At 43.8% G+C, this 26,171-nt stretch overlaps 1 protein-coding gene across 1 annotated transcript in view; it reads left to right on the top strand.

Moving 5' to 3' along the window:
• Nucleotides 1-208: 208 nt before the first annotated feature.
• LOC121232953 (creatine kinase S-type, mitochondrial) overlaps nt 209-26,171 on the top strand; it is a 52,792-nt gene continuing 26,829 nt past the window's right edge. The window contains exons 1-5 of the mRNA XM_041121509.1: nt 209-249; nt 8,164-8,337; nt 10,763-10,961; nt 12,405-12,500; nt 13,964-14,185. Coding sequence (XP_040977443.1) covers nt 8,186-8,337; nt 10,763-10,961; nt 12,405-12,500; nt 13,964-14,185 — 669 coding nt within the window. The 5' untranslated portion in view covers nt 209-249; nt 8,164-8,185. The remainder of the gene's footprint in view (nt 250-8,163; nt 8,338-10,762; nt 10,962-12,404; nt 12,501-13,963; nt 14,186-26,171) is intronic.

Genomic DNA, 26,171 nt, shown 5'->3' with positions numbered 1-26,171 from the left:
ATCACCCAACTGTTAAATGGCCCCCTTTTGCCACAGCCTACTTAAGTCCTCAAGGGCACCCTTGTGTGAGCAAATGTCATTGACATAACTGAGTGAAATAGGATTGGCCACTGCAGCAATTATTTTCATTTCCCTCTCCCCTTCCCCCCTCTCATATTACCTGGAATCCTGTGAGCACACCAACTTGTTATTCCCTTTACACTCTGGGCTCACTGCAGGTAGCAGGACGTGTCTACCTTCAGCTTCAAGGTCAGTTTAACTAACTCTATTGCTTATCTTATTTGAGGTAATTCAAATGGTGGCATTTCAAATACAAGGCTTATTAAAAATGAATTCAAAGCACCACAGGATGTGATGTAACTTGGTTATAATTTATTGATTTGCGTAACTACTTGGTGCAGGAAAATGTGTCAGCCCACTGTGCAGCTGCTTCAGATGTCAACCCTTAAGTAACAGTTTAAATAAGGGGAAAATAAGTTCCTTTGCAGAGATGTAATAACAGTTCAGAGAAACCATCTTTAATTTGGGAAGTTATTTGAGATTTAGAGAGTTTGTAGCTCTCTGCACTGTGGAGATGAGTTTCTCATATTGTAAAATAGTGGTTGACTGATTCAAAAGGGCAAGCACTCCCAAAACCTTTGACTGGAGTCAGTAAGAGAATTTGGGGTTCTAAAATCTCACCAGGTCAAATCTAATGCACCAGATCTTTAGCTGGTAGAAATCAAAAAGAGTGTTGTGACTAAAGGGTAGTTGTTTGACCTGTTGAGTCACAGTCTTTTCCATATCTCCTCCTTTCATAACAAGGAGTTTGGCATTTTCTGTTTTTTTGTTTTTTTTTTTTTTTTTTTTTAAAGAGGATTAGATTTTTATACCTGTTCACTGACCTCTGGAATTATGAGGAGAAAAGAAACTGAATTTTAGTTTATTTTTCCTAGAGCCATTCCATGCTGTGATTAAGACATAATTAGAATGATGTCTGCACTGTCATTATTTCTGCACTCTGGAGATTTTTATCTTAAACAGAGATCGGTCAGAAAGGTTCAGGTCTTGCTCAGGCTGAGCTATGAGAAACTGAAAAAAACCCTCACCAATACTGATTTATGAGATTTAATGTTTTAATTTAGATCTTATCCTCTGACCTTGTAGAATGATATAGCAAACCAAGAGCAATGTAAACTGTTTTTTAGGCATCTAAAAATGGTATATCAGGCATTTAGTCACTTATGACATTTCTTGCAGATGTTTCTAAGGCGCCCATAACTGCTGTAGAAGGGCAGAGATAAATTTCCGCTGGCTTCTGTGGGTTCTAGATCAAGCTAAGGATGACTCAAAGGAATTATTTCTCAAATATAAAAGACCAGCATCTTTTGTAACCTATTTCTCCACCACATGGAAAGTTCTGCTCAGTAAAGTATCACCATTAGACAACTTAACAGTTTAAAATGTGCATATATATTATCGGTGTTTATGTGTCTGTGTGAACTTTAGCTATGACTGCCATTCCTCTAAAATGTCACTCGGGATCACATGGTGTGGCACTTAATATCACCCATGACATGATTCAAATATTTAATCTAGTTCTATTTCTAGAAATGTCACTGTTCAGTCTGTAACCCTTGTACCTTCTTTCCATCCTTGGCTAAAAGCACATGTGCTGCCTAGTATAAAATAAAGGATAATCAATATTTATGTTCAACTACATGAATATCCACCTAAGAAAATAGAGCTGACAGCTTTCTCTTTAAAAGAAGTTCAAGAGAGTAAAGGGTTAATTGCAAAAGAGTTTGTTTATATTAAAAGCAGTAGTAAAGACTGCAAGTTCCTTAAAGGGTAAAGAGGTGGTTTGTGCATTTGTGATGATTCAGTCTTTGAAATGGATGGACCGGTTTCACCTGCATGCAGATCACAGGATCACTGTGTGCAATATGATACTGCTGAAATAGTCTGAAGAAGGTTGTAGCTGTGAATCAAATGTCCTGAAGAATTCTATGCAACCTCTGGTCGGAGTAGCAAGGGGATTTTTGATATGTCTTGGTTCACTAGAATTTTCATAAGTTATTAATTAAAAAAAGGTATCTTTTTAGTGTTGGTGAGGGACCCGATCTATAAAAATTGTATTTCTTTTGGAGCCTACATTGGCCTTTAACAGAGGCTGTAATCTTGATGTATTATGAAGAGGGAAAACTGGTTTAATGCCCTAAAAGAGGCATTTTTTTTTTTTTTTCATCCTGGGATTCAGACTGTGGCTACTAACAGCAGCTCCACCTTAAATGATATTTGGAATCCTTTGGGCTGTTTCTCAGCCAGCACCACAATTGCTGCAGTGACTTGTACTGAATCTTGCAGCTGGCTTTTGTCTCTGCATTCTGTGCATGGTAGGTTTTATAGAGAGAGTATTAAAATGGAATTTTAAAAACACAATACACTCCTGTCAGAGCACTAATGTTCTAAAGGCTGGTTGCAGGTAGCTGAGCAAATCTTGGAGAGAGAAAAGAGATAGACTATGACCTCCAAGATCATGACCTTTCAGATTGTTTTTGCTGATTCACTGGAAGCCATAGCTTATTGAATATTGCTCTAGAAAAGGCAATTCCAATTTGGCTCTGAATTTGCTTACCCTTTATAGTGCTGATGTGGTGGGACATCAGGAATAATTGTGCTCAGCTATGAAGAAAACTTGGTTTTGCAGACACTTAATGCTATATGTTGCATGGCTTAGCGACTGTTACTTTAAGTCAACGTAGCATTTATTGCCCTCACAATTAATCACTTCACACATGAAGTGACCACTCCCTATCAACTTGATCCACAAGATGGCTTGTAAGGAATTAATCAAATTTGTTCACTATAGGAGTACACCTGTTGCATGGAAAATTTTGCCAGTACTGCCAGTGACAAATTCCACTCTCAGAACTATTGAGCTGTACTCCAGGCTCTGCCCTTGAGCCAAAAGCATGCGTAGTCCTGGAGGGATACAAAAGATATCTTAACTAGTTATCATGAGGCAAATCCAGCATCCAAACTGTGAGCAGAATGACATAATAAAGGCAAAATGTGTAAGGCTAGTTGTCCAAACATTTTGTAAAGCTGTAAGTTAGATTCAAATCCCAGGAGTCATCAAAATGTCTTGCAGCACGCTTAGCTAACAAGAGAAAAATCCCTCCACCTTACGCACAGGAAAACCACCTGATGCTGGATACCAGTTGATACATGTATATCTTACACTCCGCCTTCAGCAATTAATGGATATGCAATTGTGGGTACTGCTGAAGCTTGTATCCAAGGCCATGCCATCTGCAATGGAAAGAAAAACAGAAGTATTATAGGTGCTGGCTGACAACAGAGCACAACTGTGTGGGGTTTGGGCCAATCACCCCTGGCAGTGGTAAGGAAAAGAAGGAGATTAATGACTTGAATAAGACCATCACATTATGACCAGTAACTGTTGCAAGCCACTTGCATTGGAGAGTTGGTGAGCCAAACACAACAGTGATGCCATGTGCAGTAAATGCAGGTGCACCCCCCCAGTTGCAGCATAGACTGGTATAGCAGTGCACGAGGTACATTTTTGTATCTCTGTGACATGCTATGGTATTTGAGAAGCTTCAGCTTTTCTCTAGCTGGTATTCTCTGTCTGCTATTCTTTTCATCAGTCTGCAATAATATCACTGCTGTCTTAATCTGTGGATCTGAGTTAGTGTTCCAATTTATATGTCCACACTGTGAAATACCAGTCCTCATTTATTCGCTTTGGACTGTTGTGTTTCCGGATGTGTTAACTTCTACTGATCTGCATGTAGAATATATACAGTGCTCTAGACTCAACAGTCTTACACTGAAACGGTTCATTTTAGATCACTTCCCTGAATATTTCTAATACAGTGTGCAAAATGGGTTAGTAGCCGAAAACCCTGACATCATCCAGTTAATAAAGGAAGAAGCTGTCTATAATGTTTTGGAAAAACAGTCTTATTACTATGGGAGTATCATCCTAGTGCCATATGGTTGTGGTCTCTTGCTACGAATGCTAAAAGTGTCCTTCAAATATGTAATATAAAATTACTAAGCTTTATACTTCAAAAAAGTGTTGCGTACAATATCACAGAAATTAGACCTCATTTAGACAACTAAAGAAGAAATGTTTAAAGAATTAAAAATCAGGGCTAGTTAAGATGCAACTCATTCAGTCCTGTATGTTTCCAAAATAAAGTCCAAATGTGTATGTCGCTTGTGGTGCATTGAAAGAACTAATTTCTACAAAGATTGATGCAGTTATAAACCAATTAGCAGATATTGGGGTGGTTAAAGTACCCCAGGAGGCCCCTGCAAATGTGAGGCTGCTCCTAGCTGTCTGTAGAAGGCCTCATCCACTTGCTCTTCCTGGTCAGGCAGCCTGTAGCAGACATCCACTACAGTGTCTCCCATACCTGTATGCTCTTTAATACCATAAGCTCTCAGAGGCTCATCATCCATCCCCAGACAGAGCTCCATACATTCCAGTTGTTCTCTAACATAAAGGGCAACTCCCCCTCCTTGTCTTCCCATACTGTCTTTCCTAAAGAACCTGTACCCCTCCATTGCAACACTCCAGTCTTGGTAGCCATTCTACCACATCTCTGTGATCCCAACAGGATCGTAGCCCTGCAACTGTGCACAGATCTCTAATTCCTCATGTTTATTCCCCATGCTGCATGCATTAGTGTACAGGCACTTTAGAGAGGCACCCCAGCATGCTAATTTCCCAGAAAGGATTTTGGGGATTTCTCCATAACAGTGCCTTGTAGACGCTTCCTTGCTTACATGCAAATGCTGGAGGTGACCCTGCTCAAGCCACATTTTTTTTTGGTTTTCTGATCCTTTTCGGTCATATCACCCCAGGCCCTTTGCTCATCTATCCTGTCCATCACTCCCTCACAGGGCTCCTGGTAACTCTTTCCATCCCCCATCATTCCTAGTTTAAAAACCTCCTTACCAGGTTAGCCCCAGGTCAGCCGTCCTATTGGCAATGATACGTTTGCCCCACTTAGAGAGGTGGTTCCCATTTCTACCAAGCAGACACTGATCCTCAAACAGGGTCCCATGGTCATAGAAACCAAACCTCTGTTTGTTGCCAAGAACAGCTCTGCAGCCAATTATTGACCTGTAATAGCCTCCTCATGCCTTTTACCCTCACTGGCAGAATTGAGGAGAGTACCACTTGGGCCCCCATGCCCTTGACTACTGCCCCCAGAGCTCTGTAGTCACTCCAGAGTCATATTTTGCTGAGGACTGTTGTCATCACTCCATACTTGCAATATGGAGAATTCTGTGATTCTTAAAAGGGGCCAAAACTTTTCAGGCAATTAACAAAGCTTGAACTTCTAGTGATCTGCTGTGGCCCCAAAGGGCTAATATGATATTTTAATGCATTAATTATTTAGTAGCTGTAGAGATGTTCTGTTGCTTCTATTTTTGGGGACTTGGTGCTTTGCACCAGGAAGTGCTGGTTTGTTATGATCCCAGTAAGAAAAGCACTCTGTAAAGTATCATTTAAAATGCTATTTATTAGAGCTAACACAAGTAAGAAAGAAAGAAAAAAACAGACAATCTTACATCCCTTTAGATGCTGGGAACCCTGAGTTATGCAGCATTCAGCGGGCCTCTGATCCACACACAGCATGCTGTGCAGACCCTATCCATAGAAAGGGTTTCCCCATTTTGGTCATTCCAGCTATTATAGGCTTTTCTTAAAGGGAAACAGCTCTTCATCATTTCTACTGGCAAATAGAAATTATATTCTCATGAGAACTTCTTGCTACACTGTTAGATAAAGGCAAGGCCATGCAGGTGGCGTAATCGCAGTGTGGTGGGTTGACCTTGGCTGGATGCCAGGTGCCCACCAAAGCCACTCTATCACTCCCCTTCTCAGATGGACAGTGGAGAGAAAATATAACAAAAAGCTTGTGGGTCGAGATAATGACAGGGAGAGATCATTCACCAATTACCGTCATGGGCAAAACAGACTCAACTTGGGGAAATTAGTATCATTTATTAGCAATCAAATCAGAGTAGGATAATGAGAAATAGAAACAAATCTTAAAACACCTTCCCCCCACCCCTCCCTTCTTCCCGGGCTTAACTTCACTCCCGATTTTCTCTACATCCTCCCCCGAGCAGCACAGGGGGACAGGGAATGGGGGTTGCAGTCAGTTTATCACCCATTGTCTCTGCCACTCCTTCCTCCTCAGGGGGAGGACTCCTCACTGTGAGAGACTGAAAGAGTTAATGTCTCAAACATTGTGGTGGGGCAAGTTCTGCATAACGATGAACCATGCATAGTGACAAACCGTACATAGTAACGAACCGAAGGTGAGAAGACAGTTAGCAACAGGGTGCGGAGGGGTGGAGGGCATGCTGGAGGGTATTCTGAAAGATGCTTGTATACTTCCATAGTATCCTAAATGTCAAGAATAACAGTACTGATTCAGCCCAGGGGTCTTCATAACCCAGTACTTTGTCCAACAATGGCCATAAGTTGATGCTCAGAGAAGAGAGCAGAACAAACATGTGATACTCCTTGATACTCTCACAGCTTTCAGCTATTTTCAGATCAGGGAATTTTGTTAGCCTGTTTTCATTTGTCTGCTTAAAGCCCACAATGAATCTCTTCCATGTACTTGCCCAGTCTCCTGTTGAACCCATGTAAATGTCCTGCATGTACATCAGCCTTTGACAAGGAGTTCCATAGGTCTATGACAGATTGTGTAAAGATTCACCTACCTTTGTTTTGAATGTTGCTCCCACTAGTTGCATTTGATGGACTGTATTCTTATATTGGAAAAGGCAGTGAAGAGTTGATCTCTATCCATGCTTCCCATGCCACTCAGGATTTTTAGGTCCCTACCATATCCCTCCTCCAAACTGTCTCTTTTTCAGGCTGATGAGTTCTGGCCTACTTCAACTTTATTCATATGGAAAAAAAGCACAAAAAGTGTTTAACAGGTCAGGCTAGCATGGAAAAGGCATATGAGTTTCTGTAGGTGATAGCACTGAAAGGAATGACCTACCTAATGCCACATCCTGCCACATTTTACTTTTCTGACTAGACAGCCACTTACAGCAGTCACCTGGAAGCATTTTCAATAAAAATATAGAACTCACACTTCTGACTTAGCAGGATGCCTTATCCCACTCCATGCCACAAAACCCTGCAATCTACAGTCAGCATTATATAATTGATTATACCATGAAATACTCAAAACCTCAGACTCAAAACCTCCACAAGGTTTCAACCTCCTTTCCTATTACTCCTTTCACCAAAATACCAAAATACTCCTTTCATTTTAAATATTTTTGTCTGCTGTTTCTTACTCTGATATTGTACCTTTTTGGTCAGTGGAAAGATGTCTCTATGTAATTGTCCTGCGTTCAGCTGGGATAGAGTTAATTTTTTACAGGAACCTGGGAGGTGGGGGGGGGGCATAGCCGGGGCAGCTGACCTGAACTAGCCAAGGAGCTATTCCATACCATGTGACATCATGCTCAGTATATAAATGGGGAGCGGGCGGGGGGGTGGTCTGTACTTTCGGTGGGGGAAGTGGCGGAGCGTCGGGTTCCGGGTGGTGAGCAGTTGCACTGTGCATCGCTCTTTTTGTATATTTTTTCATTAGTACCGTTGTTGTTGTAACTTCTCTTTTTTTTGTGTGTTGTCCCAGTAAACTGCCCTTATCTCAACCCTCGAGGTTCTTTTTTTTTTTTTTTTTTTTCCTTTTCTCTCCTCCCTATCCCACCGGAGTGGGGCGGGAGGAGTGAGCGAGCGGCTGCGTGGTCCTTTGTTACCGGCTGGGCTGAAACCACGACGGTAATGCATTGTTGCTATGAAGCAAGCTAAAGCATTCACTTATGGCCCTAAATCATTAAAACAATTAAAATATTCTGGGTGTTGGGTTTAGAATTGTGCGCTCAATACAGCACTAAAAATCAATTGATTTCCAAGTCTACCAAAGGTACATATATAGAAATACAGTAAATGCTAACCATTTTTCTTAACACAGTGTTTCAATGCAAACCAGTAATAAAAATTAATTGCTTCTTTTATTGGACTACAGTTAAAAGTGAGGGTTTATTTTTCATTTGCATTGTATGAGGTCTTATGGGTTGATTTTAGGTTGTCTTCTCTTCTAGAAATTGTATCTTTCCAAGACAAATGGCTAGCACATTCTGTCGTCTTATGGCTGGCCGTGCAACTGCTGCACTCTTTGCAGCAGCAGGCACAGGGGTCCTAACCACTGGGTACCTCCTCAATAAGCAAAATGTTAAGGCTGCTGTTCAAGAAAAACGAAAACTCTTCCCTCCAAGGTAAGCACTTTGGGTTAAGTAGCTGAGCATAGGGCCCAGTTAACTGGGCTAGGCATAGCGTTTAACTCTTTGGGGGAGAAGGATCCCATTAAAGCTGCAGAGTATCTACTCCCTCATGCAAACACACCATCTATGTGTCTGCATATGGGCTGTTGACTGACAACCTAAAACCCAGCATCCTTTATTAGTAACCCCAGTTTTAGATAGCACTGACAATGGCCTTCAAGACCAGAAAATAGGGATGTGAGATCATATCAACACACTCACAAAAACATTGCCAAACAATGACAAGCCTGAAAAATGGTTCCATTTTTAGGCAAAGCACCAAATTAGTTCTTATTTTATCTCGTCAGCTCTTGAATGCTTTCAGCGCCTATTGGACTGCCTGATTGTATAGATTCTACTGTTAAGAACCATGGAAGTATTTTAATTATGCAAGTAGTAAAGAAACCTCTTATATAACTACTGTACTTGAAATATTCCTAATGCTGTTTAAAAACTAGTTGGTTGATGATTAGAAACTAGCTACAGATATGTAAGTTGACTTTGCTGGCCATATTTGTGAAAAAACAGAACAAAGCACACACACACAAAAAAAGGACCAGGCTTTGACAGACTTTTTTTTATGTGGCAAATAGTATCTTAGTTCAAATAAATTCTTATAAAAATAATGGGGTTGTGCATAAAGCAACATGTTATCAAAACAAGGTAAATATGATTTGACTCACTTGCAAAAATGCTTTACTAAAGCATAATGTCTTCATTTTCTCTGGTTCATTATACTGTACAGGTTTTTGTAAATAAAACCATTGAAACAACCCCAAATATTGTAAAAGAGTTAGATTCCCAGCTGATATAGATCAGACAGTTCCACTGATGTCCACAAAGCTGCAAGAACATCTTGTTTCAGAATGAGAGCTCTTATCCAGTTAAACATAATTAATTTCCTACTTGAACAAAACAATGTTAGAGCTCTTTTAATTCTGAATAAGAGTGTCTCAGCAGAGTTTTAATAAGGTTTAATACACTTTCAAAGATCATTAGTATTCATTTTTCTGGTTGCTCCAAGTAACAGAAAGCTGCTATTGTCTGTTAGTGCAGTTGCCCACCAGTGCAGTGTGGAGTACTTTGCGTGACTTCAATATTCCCCCCTTCCTAAATTTCAGTGCAACATATTGTGGTGGATTATCCTTGGCTGGCTGCCAGATGCCCACCCAGCCACTCTCTTATTCCCCCTCTTCAGCAAGACAGGGGGAGAAAATAAGATTAAAAACCTCATGGGTTGAGATAAGGACAGGGAGATCACTCAGCAATTACTGTCACGGGCAAAACAGACTCAACTTGGGGAAGATTAATTTAATTTATTGCCAATTAATTGTAACAGAGTAGGATAGTGAGAAATAAAAACAAAACTAAAACCACCTGTCCCCCACACCCCCGTCTTCCCAGGCTCAACTTCACTCCTAACTCTTCTCTCTCCTGTCCCCCAAGCGGCACAGGGGGAATGGAGAATGGGGGTTGTGGTCAGCTCATAACACTTCATCTCTGCCACTCCTTCCTCCTCACACTGTTACCCTGCTCCATTGTGGGGTCCCTCCCATGGGATATAGTCCTTCACCAACTTCTCCAATGTGGATCCTTCCCAAGAACAAGCTGTAGTTCTTCAAGAACTGCTCCAGCATGGGTCCTTTCCATGAGGTACAGTCCTTCAGGAAAAGACTGCTCCAGCGTGGGTCCTCCACAGGCCACAGTTCCTGCTAGAAAACCTGCTCCTGCGTGGACTCCTCTCCATGGCCTGCAGTTCCTGCCAGGAGCCTGCTCTAGCATGGGCTCGCCATGGGCTGCAGCTTCCTTCAGGGCATATCCACCTCCTCTGGTGTGGGGTCCTCCGCAGGCTGCAGGGGGACAGCCTGCCTCACCATGGTCTTCCCCATGGGCTGCAGGGGAATCTGCTCCAGCACCTGGAGCACCTCCTCCCCCTCCTTCTTCACTGACCTTGGGGTCTGTAGGATTGTTTTTCTCACATTTTTTTCTCATTTCTCTCTCTCACAACTTGCTATGCAGTGTTTTTTACCCTTTCTTAAATATGTTATCACAGAGGTGCCACCAGCTTCACTGATTGGCTCAGCTTTGGCCAGAGGTGGGTCCATTTTGGAGCAGGCTGAAACTGGCTCTGTCCGACATGGGGGCAGCCCCTGATCTCTTCTCATAGAAGCCACTCCTGCAGCACACACACACACACACACACACCCCGAAAACCTTGCCACATAAACCCAATACATGTATAAACCAAGAACTAATTATATTTTTCAACTGTGCTATGTACTCCATATCTCCTGATTGCTTAAGTATTTTCTTAAACTAGCAAGGATTACTGTTTAAAGATATCACATTAAGTGCTTGTGATTTTTTTTTTTCTCTTCAGTGCAGACTATCCTGATCTCCGCAAACATAACAACTGCATGGCTGAATGCCTCACACCAGCAATTTATGCTAGGCTAAGGGACAAGATGACTCCCAATGGCTACACCTTAGACCAGTGTATCCAAACCGGGGTTGACAATCCTGGCCACCCTTTCATTAAAACTGTGGGCATGGTTGCAGGTGATGAAGAATCCTATGAGGTAAAATATTTTCACAATGCTATCATATTTGGTTCAGTTTGTATGGTATAGTTCACAAGAGCTTGTTATATGAACACAGATTCTTAGTAGAATATGCACTCCTAAGGGAAATTGTATCCCAGAGAATATATAAGGGGCAGGCCATGTGCATACAGACAGTATTTTCCCTGCTCTTTATGAGGATTTGAATGCTATTCTACATTAGGAAATGCAGTGAATATGAGGCATTGCTAAAGGAGCCCTCTCTACTGCAGTCAAAGTTAATAAAATATGGCTGCTTGGGAGCAATACTCTATCTGCCTCCAACAGCTGCTCTCTTTCCTACTACTAAACATGGTTTATGGAAAATCAATGAGACAAATCAAAATAAAGGTAATATGGAAATTACATTGTAAAACAGTTGAGGCAGAACTGAAAAGAAAATGGCTTCTGTGAAGTGCCGGGCATCTTTAAGCCATAGCTATTGGACCACGACAAAAGCCAAAGATAGTATTAGGATAGACAGGTTTATGTAATTCTGAAACAAGGAGAACAGAAAAAGAAGAAAATCCTTATTTTTATTTACCTCTGTGGTCTGCTTCCTTCAGTCTTACCATACAAGGGTATCTATTATTATACAATCTCTTAATAGTATCCCAAATGCTGAGCTGCTCAGGATGGAAGATGACACCTGGTGTTCTGGAACTACCAGCTTCTGTGATTTGTTTTACTTATTTAGACATGGTGACTGCCTTAAAAAGCTCTGCCAGAGTTATTGCTACACAACAGAATGAAGGTGTGATTGTGATCAGTGTTGTCATACCTGTGCTAAATGGCTCTAACTAGCACCAGTATCCAATGGCAGTGAAGACATAGGTATTCTCATACGACCTAAGAACAGGACACAAGCTGCCTGGGAACTGAACATATATTTTAGTTGCTAATAAATCCTGAAATCTAATCTAGTTGCCACCACATTCAGTACCTATCTGTGGTAACTAGAATAAGCTTGTAACTAAAGTAAGGTGCAATTGTAAGGTAAGGTGCAATTTTTGTTGTGAAGATGAGCAACCACTACAGAGCACTGTTTAGGTCAAAATGACTGAAATCCACCACCAATAATCTCCCAATTTATTGTTAGGAGACAGAGGGTGAAATTCCATGTTCTGCTTCTAAGAGGTACAGCAGAAACTCAGAGCAACTGAGAAACTGGCAGTTACCCTCTGCTACATAAAGAGAGATCTATTGAAAATAGATCAGATTTTGAGAGATAATTTTTTCAGAGACCACTTTTCAAAGATACAACCCACATATGACCCTTCCCTTCATATTTACCCCTGTCAGCACTTGCAAAGTCCCCTTTATGGCTGCCATCCAGGAGCCTGTACCAAGGGATTTCCCTTGTGACTGAAGTTAGTGCATTAACGTGTTTCTATGATACTGAAGACTCTTTGTACTCCATAGGTATTTGCTGAGATTTTTGACCCTGTCATTAAAGTGAGACATAATGGCTATGATCCACGCACAATGAAGCATCACACAGACCTGGATGCATCCAAGGTAGGATTTAAATAAAATAATGAGGAAATAAAGATTCAGTGCTGCTTCTTACAATGATGATATTGTATGTAAAAGTACTTTTTTCCCCTGATCCAACTCCAAAGAAAATGAGGAAACTGGCTAAGGAAACTGGGATGCCACAAATGACTGAAATGGCACATCCCACAGGGAGTATGTCTAAATGAAGTGAGGCCTGGTTCTGTCCTTTCTTTTTGCAAGGCTGTTAGTTTACAGCTTAGGTCTGATGGGGTTTTCAGCATCTGACAAAGGACAAACCAGGCTAGCATCTGCATGGCCTTTCTTTCTCTTCCTTATTCTTCTCTTCCAATTTCCTCTCTTTACTGAACCTCTTTCACTACTCTAGTGTTCACCTGATTATTCAATTACACCCTGAAATCATGCAGAAGTGTCAGAGGCACGAGACTGTGCAAGAGGAGCAAGCCAGGAGCCAAGAGTGATAACAAGACAGGCAGAACAATGGGCTCACCAAGGGCACAGTTCCACAGTACCCAAGCAAGAAGAGAACAGGTCTAGTTACAGTAACCAGGTTCAGCCAACAGCCCAGTGATTGATAGAGAATCCCATAGTGACAAGGCAAGTCTGAGGTCAGGTCAGTGAGGCAGGGTCAGGCTAAACAAAGTACAAGGCCAGGCACAGGCATACCTACAAAGTAGCTCAGGCAAGGACTGAGGGTGAGGGGCCTTAGATTAAATGCAGCTCAAACCAAGGTGTAAAGACCCCAGATGAAACTTCTCACAGATCTTTTTCAGACAGCTCTTTTCAAAGTTGTTGGATCCATGGTTATACAGCTGTGCAATATCAGAGCTGGCTAAAACCCAGTGGAGAGAGGGTGAAAGAGGTTTGCAGAGCTCCTTGGTGCACTCATGGCCCTAACAGCAAGCTAGTTGCATCCCTACCTTGTTAACAGAGGGATTAATCTCAGCTGGTACTAAGTATTTGGGCCTCTGCCTAATGGCACTGTGAGTCTGTTCATGAGATAAAGACAACCATGTATTTAAGGATTAGAGTGAAAGCATTTCCCCCCTGCCCTGCACACACACAATCAAATCTTACCCATTGCTTAGTATTTCCTTCATAGTTCAATAACCATGTAGATTAGCATCATCTTGGGCTTTCCTCTTTCAAAAGATCTTCCATACCTGGCCTTCTTTCTATGTTCATATCTGTATTTCCAAAAGCCACTCAGATCCTTTCATATTCCATGCTGGAGCTAAGAAGGATCAGCTGGTTACTTTGCCACATTCAGTCAGCAAAAGAACTTTGGAGTTCCTAAAAAAACCTTAGTATCTGAAACACTGAGGGGTTCCTAATGTTCTGTGATATCTAGGAGAGGTCATGATCCTTGAGCAGAAAGATGCCCCATTTTTGTATGATGGGTTTTTTAAATGGTAGTATACAAAATGGGGGACTGTGTGTAAATTAAAAAAACATTTTTCCTTCAGATCACCCATGGTCAGTTTGATGAGCGCTATGTCCTCTCATCACGTGTACGTACTGGTCGTAGCATCCGAGGCCTCAGCCTTCCTCCAGCTTGTACCAGGGCAGAGAGAAGAGAAGTGGAAAATGTTGTGGTCACTGCTCTAGCTGGGCTGAAAGGAGACCTTTCTGGAAAATACTACAGTTTGACCAATATGTCTGAGAAGGATCAGCAGCAGCTTATTGATGTAAGTATAACTCCATGTTACGTGTAGGGCTTTTGCATGTGAATAAGAGCCACATTTACACTCAGAGAAAATGCAAAAATGAAACTGATTTGGGGAAATTAGTTCAAATGGTGCCTACACATTTGGGATCTCTAAGGTCGAGGGTAGCAAGTGTGTTGTCCCAAAACAGGGTTCTTCACCTGGTGTGCGAAGAGCTGATAACACACAGAGCTGAGATATTTGTTTATTTCACGTCTGCGCAGAGATGGGTGCTAGGTGGTAACTCCACAAAGCTAGCACACACCAGAAATGCAAACAGGGTCTTATATACACATCAGAATCAAGGAAAAAGTGGTAACAAAATACATGATTGGTTACAAACAATTTATATAACAAAAGTACTTCTACACATGTCTAAATAATGACCTAACTTATTATATTAAGGTGGTCTTACATTTACATACTCATTATGCACAAGTGGGTGTCATTTTTAATATTAAAATCAAGCTAAGTTAGCTAAGGACACACTGTTTTCTTGACACTACTCCAGAACTGGGCACTTGTGATATACATCAGAAGTAAGGCAATAGCGTTGACAGAACCCCCTTGTTTCACCTCCTTGCTTCAATGGATTCAATGTAGGGACCTTCCATTCTTGTTCCTATGGTTCCAATAACAGATTGTCCTTCCAACATCAAACGTGCAGGCTAAGATCCAAATTGTCCATGCAACACACACACACAGATCACGATATTCATAAATTCAGAGTCTAATTTGACAGAAAATAAAATACAGGAACATTGGAACATGAATGTGCAAGCGTAAGTATTTTGTTTTAGGGTTCCTTAAAAACAGTTGCTGGTAAAACAGGATTTCTACTACAAGCAAGGAATTGTATCTTTAGTCAGACCTTTGTTAATTTAGCAACTCTCAATTTCATCAAATAGGGGCTATATCCCCAGAAATTCCTCTGACAAAAGGACCCTCCAGAATCTGGAAGACTATCCAATTACAATTTAAAGAAACTTACAGCAAGGATGACTAACTGAAGATAAAAGACTCTAAAAGCTTTAGGAAAAGAGAAAGAAAGAGTGAGAGAGCATGTGTGTGTGTGTGAAAGAGAGAAAGCTTCATCTTCTTGTATGAGTAAAGTGGGGAGAATTATACCTCTCCTTAAGATTTGCAGTGAGGGGAGATAAGGTCCCTGGTGTTAAGTTTGGACTTCCTTGCTTGCCTGCCTTCTTTTCTTCTACTCTCTGTTTTGCTATGTGTAGACCCCATATTTATATGAAAATAATTCTTATGGAGTCATCTTAGATTTACATGTGTTAACAAAAAGGGGCTCTTAACTGATACCGAAAAGCCAGTCGAAGAAACTCTCTAAGACTCGTTTTGGAGTTTTAGAAAGCAGGCATTCTTTACTGCAGCGCTGGATGCACGGGGGATAGTTCCACCTAGCGTGCATACCACAGCTTTAGCATTAACAGGTTATATAGAATAGCTAATTGCATATTAATCAGATTAGTATACATATACATAAAAATGATTGCAACTGATTATCTTAGTACTGCCTACATCCGATCATGCGCAATGAAGGAGCCATTTGAGTTGAAGGGCTGCTTTTGCGACCACCGACCCTTTTGAAGTTCTTGCTGGCTGTCCTTGAAGTCTTTATTCTTGTCCTTGTTCTTTGATCTTGAAGCTTAATGCAGTTTCAGTCACATGTGGTCAGTTTCAACACTGTTCTCATCTAGGGTACAGGAACATCCAGTCATAAGAGCCCAAGAACTGCCAAACTTATGAGTAACTGCCTCTACCAGTTATTTGCTTGGCTATACTTTTGTCTATTGTTTCAATCATAGTGTTAGTATAAGATTTCTAATAATTATTTACCAAATCTCACTTTTACAGTCACCTAGCAGCAAACCAGTTTCCACGGCTGGTACAAAATATTAAAACTATCAAAATATTTAGACGTACCATACAGAATGTATGGAAATATGCTATCAAACTTAGAAGCTGTGCTTGGAGTGCAGTACTTGCAGAAAATAAAAGATAGCTGTTAATCCTGGGCTGAGTCAGGGTAATAGTAGATGGCTGCTTCTCCTGGGAACAAAAGGGAGTTTCCAGAGGCCATTACCTTGGAAATCCCACCCAAAGCAGGACCATCAAGAGCTAACAGCTCTTCCTAGCTCTCTAGGTATGGGGAGTTGTCCACAGAAGGACAAGAATTATCATCCCTGGAAGGAGAATTGCATGATCATGCATTCCCATCCCATGCCCATTATTGGTATTGCAATGCCTGAGCTGTCATGGGAGAGTGTGCAATTGATTCAGAAGCATTTGAGATGGACTGCAGATCAAGCCCATGTACAGAATCACAGAATGGTGTGGGTTGGAAGGGACCTCTGGAGGTCATCTGGTCCAACCCCCCTGCTCAAGCAGGGCCACCTAGAGCAGGCTGCCCAGGACCATGTCCAGATGGCTTTTGAATATCTCCAAGGAGGGAGACTCTACAACGTCTCTGGGCAACCTGTGCCAGTGCTCGGTCACCCTCACAGTCAAAAAGTGTTTCCTGATGTTCAGGCAGAACCTCTTGTGTTTCAGTTTGTGTCCATTGCCTCTTGTCCTGTCACTGGGAACCACTGAAAAGAGACTGGCTCTGTCTTCTTTATGCCCTCCCTTCAGGCATTTATATACATTGATGATATCCCCCCCAAGGCTCTCTTCTCCAGGCTAAACAGTCCCAGCTCTCTCAGCCATTCTTCATAAGAGAGATGCTCCAGTCCATCATCTTTGTGGCCCTTCGTTGGACTCTCTCCACTATGTCTATGTTTCTCTTCTACTGGGGAGCCCAGTAACTGGCCACAGGACTCCAAGTGTGGCCTCACCAGTGCTGAGCAGAGGGGAAGGATCACCTCCCTCAACCTGCTGGCAATACTTTGCCTAATGCAGCCTAGGGTACTGTTAGCCTTTTTTGCAGCAAGGTCACATTGCTGGCTCATGTTCAACTTGTTGTCCACCAGGAGCCCCAGGTCCTTTTCTGCCAAGCTGCTTTCCAGGTGGGACGGTCTGAAGAATGTTTTCTGTCATCTGCAAATTTGCTGAGGGTACACTTTGCTCCATCATCCAGATCATTTAATAAACATTTGCTGATCTGCATGTAGAATATATACAGTGCTCTAGACTCAACAGTCTTACACTGAAACGGTTCATTTTAGATCACTTCCCTGAATATTTCTAATACAGTGTGCAAAATGGGTTAGTAGCCGAAAACCCTGACGTCATCCAGTTAATAAAGGAAGAAGCTGTCTATAATGTTTTGGAAAAACAGTCTTATTACTATGGGAGTATCATCCTAGTGCCATATGGTTCTGGTCTCTTGCTACGAATGCTAAAAGTGTCCTTCAAATATGTAATATAAAATTACTAAGCTGTAGCAGTGCTACATATCAAGGTGCCGCGATTAGATCACTGGTCGGCCTGGACCAGGGAAGAGACAGATAACACACATGGTGTGAGTGCCAACTCCGTCCTTTATTGCGCAGTTAATTCCTTTTATACTAACAACGGTAGGTGGGATTACTGATATGTCATAGGGAGGCGACGACTAGCCTTCTACCTTTCCGTGACATCGCGAGATCTTCCGAACGGTGTTCCCTACATCTCCCCCTCCTCATGTCCAACTAGCTCCTATTGGTTACACACACTATTCATGCACTGTCCACGCGTCCAGTTGCACTCAATGATTGGCTGCATCAACACTGCACACGCGCATAAACATAAAATATAATTGGTCATACTAAGTAAATATACGAGACTTATATCAGTCTAATTGGTCAAGATAAACTGCCGAATTGAGGTTGTTTGTGCCAAGTTCTCTTTATCGTGGAATATGCACCTGTGTTTTTCTAATTGGTATCTTTCTTATTTTTGTCTTCTTGTTTATTCTGTTCAAGGCCTTCTAAAGGCGTCTGGAATGCTCTTGTGACCGTTAGCTAAATATGTTCCCACAACAATTCCCCCTCCCTTTTTCTATTAGAAGAGCATTAACAGATCTAGTCACCACCATCCGCGAACTCAGCCCAGCAATCGGTAGGTGCCAGCGTCCCCACAGAGGCAACGATGGCCTTGCCGTACACCAGCCTGATGCTCTTCGGAAAATCCCGGTATTTGTACATTTGCAGAGGAACAGATTTTAGCACGCGTGGCCAGCGGGTGCCAAAATTCGCCTCGGTTGAAACATGGGGAGCCTATGGCACATGCGGTCGCTGGCCAGACGTGCCGCACGAGTCATAGCCATCCTGTCTATTGGTTCACGGGCTTAGTGATGTGGTTGCAGTGCACAGAGAATCTTGACCTGTTATGTTGGCTAAGGTGACCTACAAGATATATGAACACAATTAATTAAACACAGTAAAAGCAACATTATACCTAATAAAATACACAAGAATAAAAGAAACCCCGATTTTTAACAAAGATACAAACCAACTCCTAAGTCCCCATCCCGCAGCTAAATGTTCTAAGCCGAAATGACAGTTTTCTTAATTGCTATAAAGGTCTTGCAGCGCCTTCTTGCTTCTGCAGTTCTGTTATCTTGTTTATTAATTGCTCCAGCATCAGAAATTTGTAGCAGATACCCAAGACGTCACAAGCCAGGAAAGGATAACAGCAATCTGTAAAGAAAAACACTCAAACACTATGAGGTTAGGGCAGGACGAACCATACGACTAGGGACCCATTTCAGTAGCCCTTCAGGCGTCTGTACACAGGCGTACCCCGGCCCGAGGCAATGCAGCTCAAACGGTCCGTCCCATTGGCGTGTCTGGGGATCACGCACACGGACCAACGGGTAGGGGCCTTTCTCTTCCGTAGTCGTAAAATGTCGTTGCGCCGTCATCTGGTCCAGGTCCCCCCGAATTGTCTGATTTAATGAAGTTAACGCAGTTAACAGGAGACGCTGTGTACAGAGAACAGGTGAATTATCCCGTAAGCAGGAGGGCTCCGCCTGGTCCCCCTCCCTAAGCCGATCTAGCAGGGTCTTTAAGGTTCGATGTGCTCGTTCTACAATGGCCTGGCCGGTGCTGTTATAAGGAATGCCATGTACAAGGGCTATACCCCAGATTGCACAAAATCGTTTCACCTTTTCCGCAGTATAAGCTGTACCATTATCCGTCTTGATCTGTCGTGGAATCTCCAGTTGGGCTATGCAAGCACGCCAGTGTTGTACAACCGCCAAGCTATTCTGCTTCCTGTGCGCTGTAGCGAGAATATATTTACTATAGGTGTCTATGGTAACATGCAAATACTGTAGTGGCTTAAAGGGAGCGTACTCCGGTCCACTCATGTTGACTGCGGGCTACTTATGCTAACTCTAAATAATCAGGCTCAAAGAAATGTTCCCCCCATTTTCCATGAAATCTCCCACAATTTCCCTTTTTTTTTTTTTTTTTTTTTTTCCCGTGCAAGATTCCCTTTATTTCACAAAAGAATCCAACTTATATATGTTTCAACAAAGATCCAGAAAGTACTAACGACTCACAGCCAATACTACTAGCACAGGAGGGCATATCTGACCCAGCTGGGATGTTTGCCAGTCCTCAGAACAGTTAAAGATAAAAACATTCCATAGACATACTCGTGACTGTCTTCAGCCACATCTTCCCAGGCCTACACAAGGCCATCCTCCAACCTGACCTTGTGAAACTAGTTCTTCAAGGGCTTGGCAAACATGCAGCACAACAAGTTCTAACGGTCACTCTTGAAAACAAATGCCAGGTGTTCCGAGCTGCTCCCACATCGCCCCCTTTTTTGTTTAGGAACATCAGATTCACGAGGAAGGCAGCGAGGACTCTAGCTTCGAACTGACGCAATCCTCATACTGCTCCTCAGGTGATTCTGATTGCTGCAAACACACAAATGATGAATAACCCTCCAATAGCAATATAAATTCAGATACGCAAATTTAAACCTTCAAATCATGTTTTTGGATTTAAGCATTTAACACTATTAGACAATTCTTTGAAAAACACCTTATTCTGCTAATTTCGTATATTTCCCATTTGATCTTGTAATATCTGTGCAAGGTCTTAGATCTCTCCTGCAATATTAGTAGCAAATGCACCTTGCAAATGTGCCTTCACCTAATTCCAATCACATACACTTTCATTCCCTTGTAAAGGAGTTACACAGAGCCCTTGTTTTTGAAATTCCCAATTGCAATGTAATTTCATTCTGTTTTATAATGCATTTTGTCTATGTGATGGGTTTGATCCTGGCTGGACACCAGTCACCTACCATAGCTATCCTATCACTCTCTCCTCCACAGCTGGACAGGGGAACGGGAAATGAGGTTTGCGGTCAGTTCATCACATGTTATCTCTGTCGCTTCATCCTCCTCAGTGGCAGCACTCATCACACTCTTCCCCTGTTCCAGCGTGGGATCTCTCCCACGGGAGAAAGTCCTCCACGAAGATCTTCAGCATGGGTCCCCTCCACAGCGTGCAGTCCTTCAGGAGCACACTGCTCCAGCGTGGACCTCCATAGACCGCAGGGGAATGACCCTTCTCACCATGGTCTTCACCACGGGCTGCAGGGGAATCTCTGCTCCGGCGCCTGGAGCATCTCCTCCCCCTCCTTCTGCACTGACCTTGGTGTCTGCAGGGTTACTTGTCTTACATGTTCTCACTCTTCAGCTGCCATGTCTGTGTGTTCCGCAACCGCATCTCTCTTCCCCCTCTCCAGCCGTTTGTTTTCATTAATTTAATTTTTTTTTTCCTGTCTCTTCCTCTCTCTCTCTCTCTTTTTTTTTTTAAATTATTTTTATGCAAGCCAAGTTACATGAAATGCTTTTGCAATCATACGTTCAACTATTTTATGATACGTAGTACAATCATTACAACTGCTAATATTACAATTAAAATAACTAAGCCATGCATAAGCAAATCTTTCAACCATCCCGTAATTCTCAAACTTGTTAGCCATCCAGTTAAACCTGTGTCAGTTATCGTGAGCCTTTTACTGTGAATCATATTGATATCGGGTGTTAGTAACGCAAGTCGTCCGAGGCTACATGGCCTCCTGTTAAGTTTCCATGGAATTCCCCTCCCACGCTCTATTCCCACAAATTAAAAACATCCGCATAGGTAAAGCAGCTGGAATAGAAAAAAGAGTGTGATATTCTGGAATAGATATAGTTACACCAAGCTGTAGCATTTCTATATACAGGCAAAATAGCATTTACATTCTGACCCTTTCGAGTGGTGTTATGGGTGTAATTAAACATCACACAGGGATTCATGATGACTGATCCTAAGAACTCTACTCTTGAGGTTCTTGCATTTCTTGAGGCAGGTGTGCATACAACAGGAAAAGTAAACATGGTATCTCCTTGCTGTAGAGCTTTTCTTCGACAGCATTGCATCAAACTATGTGTATTTTTTCCCAAATTATTAAGTGAAGCGTCATGGATTAGACAGAGGCACAGAGTTAGAGGGAGTAGCAGGAGAAGGAGATACAGGCAGTGCAGCAAAGCCAGGTTCCGTTGTAAGTTCTGCAGACCCTGGAGAGGGAGTACCAGGCGATTGGGGTGGGGGGGTGGGGGACGGCGGCGGCACGGCAGCGGTCCCGGCCGCGCAGAGGCCGCGGCAGGCAGCGGTGGAGGTAATGAGGGATATAAATGCGGCTCTTTTTCAGAGTCCACCCTGCCTGATACAAAAGAATTATTATCGGAATCAGAATGCTGCTCGTTAGCGGCCTGCTTACAGACTGCCTCCTCAAAAGCAGTATCAGGCTGTACCCGCCTGCAAAACTTGTTGCAAGGCCGCCACTACCGGACGCGCTTCCCGGTGTTGCTCTCTCTCCAGTACCTGGCGTATCATGTTACCTAGGGACGAACCCGCTGGCAAATGAGAGACAAGCGCTGCGCTCTGTGGGTTAGCTTGAGCCCTAGCACATTCAAGCACAGTCGCCTCTTTAGCCGCCTCCGGGAGGTTTGCCGCCTGCACAGCAAGCTGAAGCCGATCTAAAAAGGCAGTAAACCTCTCGGCAATCCCCTGCGGAACTTTCACGCAAGGGGGGTCCGCTCTATCCATGGCCGCGACACGCCCAAGAGCGGCCAAGGCAGTTGTTGCAACTGCCGTAAAGTCACGCCCGCGTATGCCCTGTGCCTGTGCCTGAGGCGTTGCAAACCGTCCCTCCCCCATGAGCTGCCGAACCACCCGCCGCAACTCCTCTCATGGATACTGGGGGGGGGGGGGCGCACCAGGTCCCGCTGGTGCCGCCTCTGCAGGAAAAACCTCCGTCTCCGCCGCACCCTCCGTGCCCATGTCCGCGATCAAAGACGGACCACTCTGCGAGCCCCGCTCCACGGCCGCCCGCTCCGTCTGAGTCCGACCCGCTGTCCCCGAGGGCGCTGTCCCCGCTGTCCCCGAGGGCGCTGTCCCCGCTGCTCCCGAGGGCGCTGCACCCGCAGACGCAGCAGCTCGCGCCGCCAGCCAGCACGCCTCAGCCTCCCGTCCCGCCGCGACCACCTGCTCCACCTTCCCCCAACTCTGCGATCGTTCAGCAGCTCCGCGCTCGGATCGGAGCAAGGACTCCCGAATCTCTCCCCAATTTGGGGGGCTCAAAACTCATCTAGGAAACTCAATGTCCCCCCGGCGCAGCATCCATTGGATGCATTCGCCCGTGGGGCCCCTCCTAATCGAACCGCGGGCACCCGCCTCATCAGCTAACACCTTTAATACCTTAATCGCTTGCGCAAGCTCCATCGTCGCCTGTGCGGCCGATCACGTCGGGGTCACCACTATGTAGCAGTGCTACATATCAAGGTGCCGCGATTAGATCACTGGTCGGCCCGGACCAGGGAAGAGACAGATAACACACATGGTGTGAGTGCCAACTCCGTCCTTTATTGCGCAGTTAATTCCTTTTATACTAACAACGGTAGGTGGGATTACTGATATGTCATAGGGAGGCGACGACTAGCCTTCTACCTTTCCGTGACATCGCGAGATCTTCCGAACGGTGTTCCCTACACTAAGCTTTATACTTCAAAAAAGTGTTGCGTACAATATCACAGAAATTAGACCTCATTTAGACAACTAAAGAAGAAATGTTTAAAGAATTAAAAATCAGGGCTAGTTAAGATGCAACTCATTCAGTCCTGTATGTTTCCAAAATAAAGTCCAAATGTGTATGTCGCTTGTGGTGCATTGAAAGAACTAATTTCTACAAAGATTGATGCAGTTATAAACCAATTAGCAGAGAAACATTTTTTAAGTAGTGTGGCCAGCAGCTAAGCACCACACAGCTGTTCACTCACTCTCCCAGCCCACTGGGACGGGGGAAAGAATAGGAAGAGCAAAAGCGAGAAAATTCATGGATTGAGATAAAGAGAGTTTAATAAGTGAAGGAAAGACGAAGAAAACAAAAGAAGTGATGCAAAGGCAATCACTCACCACCTCCCACAAGTAGACTGATGCCCAGCTAGTCTCCAAGCAATGACTACCTTCCAAACCCCTCCTTCCCTCAGTTTTTATTGCTGAGCATGATGTTGTATGGCATGGAATATCCCTTTGGTCAGTCTGGGTCAGCTGTCCAGGTTGTGTCCCCTCCCACCCCCGGCCTACTCACTGCAGGGAACAGAGTGGGGAAAAAAGAGAAAGCCTTGATACTTGTGCAAGCACCGCTCAGCAATAGGCAAAACACTAGTGTGTTATCAACACTGTTTTAGCCACAAATCTAAGACACAGCACCATACCAGCTGCTATGAAGAAAGTTAACTCCATCCCAGCCAAACCCCGTACAACCTCTACACTTTATTCCATACCATTTACGTCACGCTCGGGTCCTACGCTATCCAATACATCCTCATTAATCACCGCTCCCCCTTCCTGTCCTTTGATATATACACAGATATCATTCCCTTAGTCTATGGGCCTCCCCTGTAAAATGTCCATAAAATGTCCATTGAGTTCACTTAGTCTATGACTTGGGCTCCGTTCATTATGGTGGTCACTCAGGACAGGAGAGGTTGCGCGTTGTGTTGAGTTATTGGATGCCAAAGCCAGCTCAGGTTGGGTCACTGCTGCACTTGCTTGGCTTCTTGAAAGGCTCATTCTCTGTTGGTTCAGGTGATTCCTGCTGTTGTACTTCCTATAATATACAACTCAAATCATGGGTTATTTTCCCCTAGGGTTAAATCTCCTTGAGGTGCACAACAGATTTCCCCATCCTCCTGCATTACCCACCAATTATACCCGAGTCCTTGACCGAAAGCAATCCCACGAATGGATTTGCCCATGATGACTTTCCCAGCCAGTTCCCTACACGCACTACAGGGACCTTATCTCCTTCTACAGCACATAGGAGTTTTGTTTGGGCAGGGCCAGGTCAGTTATCTGATCCTCTGGTATTAAACAGCCAAGCAGCTTCTGCTAAATTTGCATCCCAGTCCTTCTATGTCCCAGCGCCCATCGCTTTCATTACAGTCTTTAACAGTCCGTTGCATCCTTCAGTCTTTCCAGAGGCTGGTGCATGATAGGGAATGTGGTACACCCAATCCTGTTTGCTGAAACACCGGAACAGGTTGCCCAGAGAGGTTGTAGAAGCCCCATCCTTGGAAATGTTCAAGGTCAGGTTGGACGGGGCTCTGAGCAACCTGATCTAGTTGAAGATGTCCCTGTTCGTTGCAGGGGGGGTTGGACTAGATGACCTTTAAAGGTCCCTTCCAATGCAAACTATTCTATGATTCTATGATCAATGCCATGTTCCTTGGCCCAGATGCTCATGAAGTTGCTTTGGAAATGAGTCCTGTTGTCTGACATGATTCTTTCTGGGGTGCTGTGCTGCCACAGAACTTGCTTTACAGGGATCAGGATGGTGTTTTGAGCAGTGATATTGGCTACAGGGTGTTTCCAACCCTCCGGTGGTCACCTCCACCATGGTAAGCATGCAGTGCTTGCCTTGGTGGGTTCATGGCAGTGTGATATAATTGACCTGCCAGGCCTCCTGTCGTGCTTTAACCCCAGCCAGCAACTAAGCACCACGCAGCCGCTCACTCACTCCCCCACCACCCAGTGGGATGGGGGACAAAATCGGGAAAAGAAGTAAAACTCGTGGGTTGAGATAAGAACGGTTTAATAGAACAGAAAAGAAGAAACTAATAATGATAATGATAACACTAATAAAATGACAACAGCAATAATGAAAGGATTGGAATGCACAAATGATGCACAGTGCAATTGCTCACCACCCGCCGATCGACACCCAGCTAGTCCCTGAGTGGCGATCCCCCGCCCCCACTCCCCCCAGTTTCTATACTAGATGTGACGTCACATGGTATGGAATACCCTGTTGGCCAGTTTGGGTCAGGTGCCCTGGCTGTGTCCTGTGCCAACTTCTTGTGCCCCTCCAGCTTTCTCGCTGGCTGGGCACGAGAAGCTGAAAAATCCTTGACTTTAGGCTAAACATTACTTAGCAACAACTGAAAACATCAGTGTGTTATCAACATTCTTCGCATACTGAACTCAAAACATAGCACTGTACCAGCTACTAGGAAGGCAATTAACTCTATCCCAGCTGAAACCAGGACACCTCCCCATACTGATATTGCAGCCACCGTTCTCTATACCAGAGAGGCTTTACTCGCTTGATTATGGTGCATGTTTTGCTTTCACAGAAAACCTGTGTGATGGCTTCAGTGTTCAGGCCCATCCCTGGATCACCCCTGGCTCTGTACATTGCATCTCTTCCTAGACGTCCAGATGTTGCATGGGCCCACTGAGCTACGAATAGTTCACCCTTATGCTCCCAGTCCAGGTCCATCTGAGCCACTTCAATTTTGACAACCTTGTCTACCTGTTTGTTGTTTCGATGTTCTTCAGTAGCACGGTTCTTGGGCATGTGAGCATCTACATGACGTACCTTTACAGCAAGGTTCTCTACCTGGGCAGCAATGTCCTGCCACAATGCAGCAGCCCAGATGGGTTTACATCTGTGCTGCCAA

The sequence above is a fragment of the Aquila chrysaetos genome (genome assembly GCF_900496995.4).
Source record: "Aquila chrysaetos chrysaetos chromosome W unlocalized genomic scaffold, bAquChr1.4 W_unloc_2, whole genome shotgun sequence".
NCBI classification, from domain to species: domain Eukaryota; kingdom Metazoa; phylum Chordata; class Aves; order Accipitriformes; family Accipitridae; genus Aquila; species Aquila chrysaetos.
The sequence above is the reverse complement of the archived record's forward strand: the minus strand, read 5'-3'. Positions and strand labels throughout refer to the sequence as shown.